The 11,519-nt window shown below is 30.8% G+C and overlaps 2 protein-coding genes across 3 annotated transcripts in view; one reads left to right on the forward strand and one right to left on the reverse strand.

Moving 5' to 3' along the window:
- Window positions 1-5,193, reverse strand: part of LOC106472446 (activin receptor type-2A-like) — a 34,906-nt gene extending 29,713 nt beyond the window's left edge. Inside the window, exons 1-2 of one of the 2 annotated variants that reach the window (XM_022401015.1) lie at window positions 3,194-3,293; window positions 2,910-2,993 (exon numbers count right to left, since the gene is read on the reverse strand). The gene's annotated coding sequence lies outside the window, so the exon portion shown is untranslated. Of the gene's footprint in view, window positions 1-2,909; window positions 2,994-3,193; window positions 3,294-5,071 lie in introns of those variants that run through there. The other variant, XM_022401014.1, reaches the window with a different exon arrangement.
- A 3,075-nt stretch (window positions 5,194-8,268) lies between these two features.
- Window positions 8,269-11,513, forward strand: LOC106472447. The gene is made up of 4 exons (XM_013933098.1): window positions 8,269-8,408; window positions 8,789-8,971; window positions 10,003-10,457; window positions 10,811-11,513. The coding sequence occupies exons 2-4, from the start codon at window positions 8,803-8,805 to the stop codon at window positions 11,177-11,179; spliced, it is 993 nt and encodes a 330-aa protein (XP_013788552.1). The 5' UTR covers window positions 8,269-8,408; window positions 8,789-8,802; the 3' UTR covers window positions 11,180-11,513.
- Window positions 11,514-11,519: the final 6 nt, after the last annotated feature.

Raw genomic sequence — 11,519 nt, forward strand, 5'->3', positions numbered from 1 at the left:
TATATATATATATATATATATATATATGTAATTTTACTTCAACCCTTTAAACACTAATATATTTTAAGACTTGTAACAAACATGCCAATACTTTGTGCTTCCTGATTCTTGGGGATATAAAACTGATTCACAATACAAACATACATCAGGCAAGATTTGTTTGTTTTCTTGTTATGCACAAAACTACACAATTGGCTATTTGTGCTGTGCCCACCACAAGTACTGAAACTCAGTTTCTAGTAATGTGAGCACTCAGACTTAGTACTGAGCAGCAGGTCATCAGGTAAGAATGAGGAAGTAACAATATCTATCAAGATGACTGCATATCAATGTACATTATTCACTTAAATATCCAGAGTGAATGCTAAAGAATACTTCAAAAGTAATGTTATGTTTTTCCCAATATTTTTAAATACTTATTTCTTACACTTCAGATAGTAATGAAGCTTCTTGAATGATACTTCAAAATCTAAATTTCACCACTACAGTAATTAAACAAGTCATACTGCCTCATCAACCACATTCATGACGTAGGTGTTTGTAATAACTACAATAATTAAACAAGTCATACTGCCTCATCAACCACATTCATGACGTAGGTGTTTGTAATAACTACAATAATTAAACAAGTCATATTGTTTCATCAACCACATTCATGACATAGGTGTTTGTATTAACTACAATAATTAAACAAGTCATATTGCCTCATCAATCACATTCATGACGTAGGTGTTTGTAATAACTACAGTAATTAAACAAGTCATATTGTCATCAACCACATTCATGACATAGATGTTTGTATTAACTACAATAATTAAACAAGTCATATTGCCTCATCAATCACATTCATGATGCAGGTGTTTGTAATAACTACAATAATTAAACAAGTCATATTGCATCATCAACCACATTCATGACATAGGTGTTTGTAATAACTACAATAATTAAACAAGTCATATTGCCTCATCAACCACATTCATGACATAGGTGTTTGTATTAATACAATAATTAAACAAGTCATATTGCCTCATCAATCACATTCATAATATAGGTGTTTGTAATAACTACAATAATTAAACAAGTAATATTGTCTCATCAACCATATTCATGACATAGGTGTTTGTAGTAAATACAAATTTCAATGACACACATTTTCCAAACATCAAAAACTAGAAATCAGACATTTACTGGATTCCAAACATGCACAAACAGCTTTTATATAATGTACAAGCTGGCAAAAAGAAAGAAAAAAAAGGAAACATGCATTTCTATAAGGATATACATTTTTAAAATCAATGGTTTAATATGAAACATTTGGTACAATTGTTATGTGTAAAATCTTTAATTGAAGTTATAAATTTTGTGGATATAAGTAGTTAGCTGACACAAATTTACAGGAGCAGCAATTTATTCATTTCATTTCTTACTGTATTTATGTTATGTTTGTATTAAATTCACTATTATTATCTTTAAAAACAGAGAATAGTAGTAATACATTAAACAATGTATAAATTATCTTATGAATTGTTCACAGAATGGCATAGTTTACCCAGTTTCAAAGTTTGTGGTTGAAACCCTGATTTAATAAATTAGAAACAATTTTATTTCCACTATATGGATGACTCATATTTAAATTCATAGAAAAATCTAGAAATTAATATATAAAAACATTGTACATCCAATATAAATAATCATGAAGAAAATTCATAAATCAGTATACCTGATATCAAACCTCAGACCAAAGAACTTGCAAGAAAGAAATGGTAAGTCTCCAAAATAACAATAAAATTTTACACACGTCTTACACCACAAATAATACTGGTGGTGGATCCATTTTATTATTAAAAAATTAAGACAACAAGAAAGATTTGAAAATAACATACACCCCACAAATCAAAATGCTGCACATGCCATCAGAATATTAAATTAACATTAAAATATGTAACAAAAAAATGTTAAAATTAGAAATTATAAAAAACATGAAAATAAAATTAAAAATAACATACACCCCACAAATCAAAATGCTGCACATGCCATCAGAAGATTAAATTAACATTAAAATATGTAACAAAAAAATTGTTAAAATTAAAAATTATAAAAAAACATGAAAATAAAATTAAAAATAACATACACCCCACAAATCAAAATGCTGCACATGCCATCAGAAGATTAAATTAACATTAAAATATGTAACAAAAAAATTTTTTAAATTAAAAATTATAAAAAAACATGAAAATAAAATTATACACGAAGACAAAACACCATAATATTGTGGCCTAAAAGAAAAAAAGGCTACTAATGAGACACTGGAAAAATGATTTCTCATCATTCTATACAAGCAAATGGCATCTGAACCACCAATGAAACACAAACTTTAAACATATTATGACAAAAAAACATATAAAAGGGCCATGGTTCTACCTAACTTGACAAAATAGGTCCAAGTAAGGGATTTTGGTGATTTTTAAATAATGATAATAACAAAAAAAATATATACATATAAAAGGGCCATGGTTCTACCTAACTTGACAAAATAGGTCCAAGTAAGGGATTTTGGTGATTTTTAAATAATGAAAATAACAAAAAATATATATACATATAAAAGGGCCATGGTTCTACCTAACTTGACAAAATAGGTCCAAGTAAGGGATTTTGGTGATTTTTAAGTAATGAAAATAACAAAAAAAATTCACACACCATTGGATTCCACAGTCACAAATTAGTAGATTTACACTGTAAATTCAATTGTGTAGTTACTAATTAATGAAAAACTAGAAATCATACCTGTAAAATAATGAAAATAACAAAACAAATTCACACACCATTGGATTCCACAGTCACAAATTAGTAGATTTACACTGTAAATTCAATTGTGTAGTTACTAATTAATGAAAAACTAGAAATCATACCTGTAAACTGACCTTTCGCTCCATGCTACCTTCCCATTGTTAACAAAATATCACTTTACCTGGTAACCTGATACCGCGTGACACCTGTGTCAAGGCAAGATAAAATGTAGTCCCAATAAAGTCTATCAATTTCAAACACATACACTTGTATTCGTACTATATGTATAAACAATATGAAAACTGTCAACAACCAAATGTTAATAATAAAGTATGTACCTATGAAAGTATAGGAGAGATTTTGTAATCACTGTAAACTTGATATACAGTGATTGAAAGATACATACCTGTAGTAACCTCAACCCATTCTTCGTCATGTCATGATGTAATTGATACATCGTTCGTACCACTTTTATCATAGACTATTGTATCGCACGTTCTTTTGCTGTAGCTATACCCAATGATATGATGTAGAGAAAGCAGTTTCCATGACAGAGAGTTACAAGATGTTACTAAGAATCACATATTTCTACCAACATTAATTAATATCAAAAATACGCGAGTTGGGAGGAAGTGTCGAGTTAAAATGGTATTCCTTTTCAACATTAAAATTATTATTGTTAGCGTATCTTTTATATTACTCATTCCACCATAATGCATGTACACTAGGCAATCAATACATTTTACTAAATGTATCCACCCTTCACTATAATGGTCTGTTCCAATGGCAGAAAAGAGCTGATACATATAATAGTTTGATGGTGTTCAGTTTTAAATACAATTGGCTAGCAAGCTAAAGTTTAAACCTTTCAACACAGCCCTATGTAATATAATAACATGTAAACCAATTTCATTTGCTGCAATTTAAGTCATTTGATTAACAAAACACTTCACAAACAGAGAATAATTCAATTTATGATAAAGGACAAAATATCTCTTATATAAGTCATTCTGTTTACATGACACTACAATGATACACACTGTCCTACTGAAGTCAGATGGACTTATCACCAGTTATTGTATATGGTTACACCAGATACACACTTAAATGATAACATACACAACTAACCCATCATAAAGGTTAGAAAAACCTGGATAACTCCTAGTATAAGCAATCAAATAATTGATTCTAGTCCTAATAGAAGGAGACCTCAGATGAGCGAATTAGCCTTTCCACCAAGAAGGCCTGTAGTCTAATCCTGGCCACAAACAGGAAGACAGACGTTGATTAGTGGCAAAAATGTAGGTTATATACTAGTAATTCGTATTTACTAATTGACAATTTTTAAATTAATAATTATATGTAGGTGACTATATTAGATATAGCATACAATACATAAGTACAAAACTGTAAAGCTTTGCAATTCATAATTAAAATTTTATGCAAACACTTCTTCAAAACAACCAAACATTCCTACACTACAGCATGTATACCAACACAAAATGAAATACTCTCATTAAAAAACAACAAAAAAAACTGTGATTTGAGAATCTTACTAATAACCCTGAAAGCTCCATATATACTGAATCTTCTATTCAAGTGAGCAACAAATTTTGTAACTACCAAAACCATAAAAACTGTCCAGAACTTAAGCTCAAAAGACAGCACTGCGATTCGAACGTAAGCAACAACTCATACCCAACAAATACAAGAAGTCCTAATACCGCGGTCAAATACAAAGGAATGCCTCCCCCTCCCAGTCCCACATACACCGATACAAACACACAACAACACTAGATGCTATGTATAGATAACTTTTTTACTTAACTGTAAATAAAAATAACCTTTGACTTCAATTTAAATACAATTAAAATAATTACTACTAACTGAATACTGCTAGTGCTAGGCTAAACAAATACTGAAAGTGAAATAGCATGTTGTTTATCATATGAAATTCGTGAAATGACGAGTAAACATGCGGCGATCAAATGATAACTTGGAACAGTTCAGTGATTCTGAAATCGCGTCTTTAACACTTGGTTGGCGTCCTTAGCCAATGAAAATAGGCCTTTATATTATAACCACAAATATCACTCTGCCTCAAGTAAATAAATAATAAATATAGGTTTGCATCTACGTGAAACTAACTAAAGCCTTATGTTAAGTTGTTAATGTTACTCAATGTTAGTGCTAAGCCTACTTTAGGGTTAGTGTTTTATATTCATGCTTTCTACGAAAAAATATTTTATAATTTACTGTATAAGTATATTTAACTTGCACTAACATTTTTTTTTCAGCTACATAGCCCATGCGTTTTACTTTTTTTCTTCAATTTTCAATATATTCTTCTTCTTTTGCCTTACAATATGGCGTACGTCCTTACGCTTATCTTTACAAGTCCCGGATGAGCAACTCTTCAACCAAAACTTAACACAACTAATCAGAGTATTCTTGAAACGACAACCAATACTGGTTTTGATATTAAATCAACATTTTTATAAAATAATGTAAGAAATTAATCCGAGTATAATTTATTATTATTTGCCTTTGGATTTTCTTCTTTTTTCTTATTTACATTCTAAGCTAATGTTATACATGAAGGTGATGTTCCTTCCCCTTTTCCCCTTTTAAGACCACAATTCTAGGAACAAGGAAGAGAAGCCAATAGTAATAGTCTCTGTTGTCCAATAAGAAAACAGATCATATTTTCCTGTTGTTGTTATTGTTTCTCGAATTTCGCGCTAAGCTACACGAGGGATATCTGTTCTAGAAGCCCCCCAGTGGCACAGCGGCATGTCTGCGGACTTATAACGCTAGAAACCGGGTTTCGATACCTATGGTGGGCAGAGCTCAGATTGTGTAGCTTTGTGCTTAACTTCAAACAAATTGTTCTACAATACCTCACAAAATTTCATATGGAAGCTATGTGCCAAAAAAAAAATATGCAAATAATATCACGTATTTCGTAATAATTATTACGTAAGTACGAGATGGTTATTTAACAGGTAAATACAATATAGTTATCAAATAATTGCGTGTCGGGTATCACTTATATATATATATATACGTAGAATATACTCATTTTTCTTGTTTTATTACTGCATTGTTTGTTTGTTGTTAAGCGCAAAGCTACACAATGGGCTATTTGTGCTGTGCCCACCACGACTGTCCAAACGATATAATTCCAAACTTAAAGCTGAGCTACTGGGGAGTTTTATTACTCCTTAAGTATTGATTTATGTTTCAAGTCCTGAACTTTCAAGTATAGTGCAGGAGTCAACTAGATTTAAATACCAATATTAAATACTTTAAAAATTTTAGTTTTGAACAGCAACGTACATATTTCCAATTAAAGTCTATTATGTATTTAATGCAGCTCTAAATGAATGTTGATAATTTACATTTAAAAAATTTGCCAATACGAGAGCCGGACGTGGCCTACTAAATAGCGAGTTCGCCCTATCATTCTGAGGTTCGCGATTCGACGACTGCTGCCGTAAAAACGCGTTTTATACCCTGAGGGCTTGAGCGCGCTGTAAGAGTGGTGGTCAAATCCAACTATATGGATAACCAACCCTTATTGAGTGCTGTTAACTAGCTTCCTTCCCTCTAGCTTATCAGTTCAGAATTAAGGATGGCTATGCGCAAATAACCATTTGAGTAGCTTTCGGGAAAACTCTATTAACGTAATATATTGATTTGTTGTTGTAGGTGTTATGAAAGTTTTTTTTGTTTTTTTTACTATGGCGACTGTTCTTTTTAGCTTCAACACATATTTAAATTTTTTGTTATTTATGAATCTACTACTATTAATCTCCGTTTTTCAACAAGCAGTTAAAATTTATCTTTGAATTCCTAAATATCTGACATAATTTCATAAAGAAAACCTAAAAGGAGAATATTAAATTATTATTATTTAAAAACCACTTAATTTTTAACTTATGTTTTTTGGATACGACAACAATATATTTTGTAAATATAGCCTAAATTTTAGTTAGAAATTATGGTAATTTCCATAACTTGTTATCGAGTTCAAGACCTTTCGCACATATTGAGTGCATTATCAAGTAAACTAAAGGGTTGATGTCCTGGGGTTTACCAGGAAGACACTTTAACAACTTAAGCTACTACAACATCCCCTTCACAAATAAGGCCCTTCGTCGTACCTTATCTTACAGTCGTGGAGCGACGACTGGTTGGCGCCAGTTTTTCTAATGGTAATTTCCTCCGCTCGGAATCGAACCCAAGACCTCTCAAGACTCTACCGACTGAGTTAACAATTTAAACTAGCACAAAATAACAGAAAGTCAGTAAAACTGTGGGTTATCAATTTTATATCAGTACCAGGTAGTTTAGAAATTTCATGCTATTATAAATAATAGTTATTTCAATTATAGTATATAAATTTGTATGTGCAAGTTTCATAACAACGATTTGTATGTATAATTTAGTATTTAGATCGGCACTTTCAAAACTTTACCTAAAGTGCACTGCCAGTATTTCAAGTTACTAATTTATAAAAGGTGTTTATTATCAATAACATTTGAATTTCTTTAAGCGCAGAGCTACAATGGGCTGTCTGCACTGTACCCACGCATGGATCATCCCTCGAATTTGAGCTTTATATGGCCTCAAACTTACCACTGAGCCGTTGGAGGGCAACATTTGAATACAAGCGAGCTAGATTTAAAATAAAATGTAGAATGAAATCTACATTACTGTACACAATTCAGTAATAATGATTCACCAAGTATTTAAAATTTATTGAAAATTAGTTATAATAATCTTTCTTGAAAAAAAGAATTATCAAGGGCGAAATAGATGAAACCAATCCCAAAATTATATATTAAATACGTTCTTATAACTTACATGTTTCTACAGCTAAGGCTGTCTATACTCCGAGAACCTAGCCTTTTTCTTTAAAAAAGGTGAATAAATTGTTAGAATTTGATTATAATTCCACAGATGTGTATTCTCGTTTGATTCAATTTGTTTTAATATGACTTGCAAATTCATAATGGAAGTTTCAAATACTTTTCAATTATAATTTATTGTATATTTATTACTAATGTGCTAATACCTTTACGGATATAAAACAAAAAATATAATTCGATGACGAGGAACTTCACTTTAAGACTAATAATGCTTGGAGACGTCTTGAATGAGTAATGAAGAAAAACTTTAATATAAGTTTAACGTAACAGTAAATGTACAAAGTTTTGCTGTAACGTTAAGTTTATATTAAAGTTTTTCTTTATTACCCATTCAAGCCGTCTCCAAGCAAAAAAATATAATGTTCCTAATAGACCTCCGTACACTACCAAATTTCTTGGAATTGAAACTATCATATAAAAGTGACGTAGTTATGTTTTCATTGGTTGAAAATAATTACATCATAAAGAACTTCGTGGATTGGATGTTAGTGATGTCATTGCTAATTTTATACTTGTCTGAGGTTATTTAAGAGGATTGCAAGAAAATTGTGTAACGTAAAACGGTCTTGTGGTGGTAGATGGGAAGTGTTTACGTGAGTGAATCGTAGAACAGTCCCTTAAGTGTAGAAGGCCGTGCCGCTCAAATTTGCTAAACGTAATTTGGAATTATTATTAGTACAACTACAGGTTAGTACAAAAACATTTAAGTTTTATACACATTTAGAAGAACAAAATACTACAAATTTTATGCTTATATATATATATTGTCGTGATATACTGATTTATAAAAGTACGTATTACATTTTATGCTTATATTGTTATACTTGTACTATAGTGCAGGGCGTGAGAATAAGGTGATTAAAAAATAGGAATCACAACATAAATTTGAAAGAAATGTTGCTTATTAACATATTGTACTAAAATATTTAAAATTATAGAAAATAATTGTTATTAAACCAAAATCGTATTATTCATATTTACATCCATGTGTCGTTTCACAAGTTCCAGTACGTGTGAAGAATGTGGAGGAAATGTATTAACAATGTTGTGTATGGTTACATTTACAGAGTGAAACTTGAAGATGTCACTGTGGGCAGTTTCAGGCACGGACGTTAGGCACCACTGTGTTGGACATGTGTATCAATTACTTGAAAATTCCGAACAAGACTTCTATCCTAGCAATCCAGAACCATTCGCTAGTAAAGGAGTGGCTGCTACCGAATTTTTTTCTGACGAATACATTAGACTAGGTGAGTCTAGACATCATAGTTAACAATAACAGGGTAAATGAAAAGCTGAAAATACAAAAAGCCTAGACTTGTCTAAGTCACCAATCAACCTCGTAATCATAAAACTCGAAAGTTTTGATAAATAAAACTATATTTTAACGATAAAACAAAACACGAACGTAATAACATGTTGGAAACATTTATTAGACGTTTCGGAGTCGTCATAATTTAATCATCAGTAATCTTATTAAGTTACAAAACAAACAAACAATATTTGTAATTATGACAGAAATATATACATAAGAAATAAACAAATGGAATATACAAATATAACATGAAAGAATGAAAACTGAGTGAAATAGTTAAAATAGGTTTCAATCCAGTGAAGACTGTCAGTGTGTGTTATTTAGGGACCAGAGAAGAGGTGCACAACTGCTTGACTCAGCAATTTACATTGTAACACGCATCTGTAAAGGATTATGAGATCAATTTCAGTCTTAGATCAAACATATCTCCATAGATCCTTCACTGTATGTCGACATTAGCTTTCAAATGCACAGAATTCCATAAAAGTACAGTCGACTGTCTTCACATGTGTACTGGAGAAGAGAAAAACATTAACACTAATTTAAGTACAGCAGACTGTCTTTAAGTGTGTACTGGAGAAGAGAGAAAGATTACCATGTTACTGTTAATAGTGTTATATACAAACAAGGTTGTTGATCAAATGCATTGTTCAGATACAAAATAGTTTGAAGGTCAGCTATAGCGGTTAGATACACAACATGTAATTTTATAACGATAAAATAAAACATGAATGTAATAACAGGAAGCATTTATTAGACGTTTGAGAATCATCATAATTCCATCATCACTAAAAAAATCATAACTATTGGATGGAGCATAAAATATTGTTCTTTTAAAGTGTGATTAACTATCTATATAACACACACGACTGTATTCTCTGATGTTCATTTGTTTTTGTGTTTTGTCCTTAGTTTTATGTCTACAAGTAATTGTTGAGATAAATATAAAATATTTTATTGTTACAGAGCAAACAAATTTAAATGACGCTGTGAAGACAAACACTGGGCCGGACCTAGATTTAGAAGAATTATTACTAGTAGAAGACTTGGCTTCTTTTGACGTAGCAGTGAAAGAAAGACAATATCAGTTTCATCCACTGAAGGATGAAGAACTAAATGTTTCTTCAGAATTTTCAGATGATTCATTTAATGTCTTGTGCACAACATCTGGATCTACTGCTGATAAAACTAACGAGGCCTCCATACTGACTACTGAAGCCTGCTCTGAAATAACTACATCAGACAATACCCCTCTCTCTTCCAGCAGTCAACTAACAGAGAGTTCTGTTCTGGCCACACTGAAAACCCCAAGTTTATCAGTTAGTGGGGCTGAAAACCTGTCTCCTGTCCTTTCTGTTACTGTGAATGATTTTTGTGATAATAACGAAGAGTTCCAAGATCTCTCAGGACTAATGCAACAGGTAAAGAGAGTTTTAACTTGTGTATTACCTTCTTTAATTTTAGTGTCTTCTCTACCATAAACACAGTTTTATATTTTTTGTAATTACCATAAGACTTAAAACTGTATTGATAACTAGACCTTTCAGAACTAATGTTGATTGAGATGAATGACTAGAAGCCAAATGTATAATATGTAAAAAGAAAAATAGTGTAAACTAGTTATAAAGGTTGCTGTAACTTTTCTAACTTGCAACAGTATCATATTTTAAAAACAGATGTTACACAACATTTTCAGTTAATATGAAATTTGAAGCTTGCATTAAAAATATTTAAATATATTTGATATTAAAACATTTGTTCCTATTAATTATAGGATGTGTTTTCATTCCCTGGTGTATCTTCACCATCATTTGATGATAGCAGTGCACATTCATGTACATCATATACTATCCTTGAGGAATTATCAACTTCTCAAAACTCTGTTTTTACCTTGGAGGATGTCAAAGTAAAGGGGAAACGAAGTCATAAGTCATTTTCTTCATTTGAAGACTTTTATACTGAAAACAAAATAAAGGTTCCAAGACACACTCATACTGAGGACACAACCTTTTCAGACAACAGATACTATGAAATGAGGAAAAAAAATAATGCAGCTTCTCGTAAATCCAGAATGACAAGAAAAGAAAAGAAAGAGAATTGGAAATCCAAGCTCAAAATCTTGACCAGGAAAATAATATATTGAGGGTTAAAGTTCAAAGACTTGAAGAAGTAATAGCTGACCTCAAACAATATCTGATAAATGTGATTGTGAAAAAGTAAATTTTAACATTCAAAACCTTTTTTGTATTAAACAAAAATCTATCTTGAAGTTAATGTTTTACTAATTATCAGATGTGTTTTTCTTAAGGACTTCTAATCATGGGGATCATCTTATTTATTCATAAATTTACTTCAAATCTGTAATTTAAAATAATTTAAAAAAATGTTATATCGAGAAGAAATTTGCATCTGTTATTTAACATTGACACTTTTCCTTTAAGCCTGCCATAGAAATCTTTCTGTTAAAACACTTTTTGTTTTAG

Source organism: Limulus polyphemus, unplaced genomic scaffold, assembly GCF_000517525.1.
Source record: "Limulus polyphemus unplaced genomic scaffold, Limulus_polyphemus-2.1.2 Scaffold5345, whole genome shotgun sequence".
NCBI classification, from domain to species: domain Eukaryota; kingdom Metazoa; phylum Arthropoda; class Merostomata; order Xiphosura; family Limulidae; genus Limulus; species Limulus polyphemus.

Bases quoted from the DNA above. Each gene is read 5' to 3' on its own strand.
- LOC106472447 (XM_013933098.1), top strand. From the start codon at position 8,803: ATGTCACTGTGGGCAGTTTCAGGCACGGACGTTAGGCACCACTGTGTT. The intron at 8,972-10,002 runs GTGAGTCTAGAC...TTATTGTTACAG, and splicing joins TGACGAATACATTAGACTAG to AGCAAACAAATTTAAATGAC. The intron at 10,458-10,810 runs GTAAAGAGAGTT...TATTAATTATAG, and splicing joins TCTCAGGACTAATGCAACAG to GATGTGTTTTCATTCCCTGG.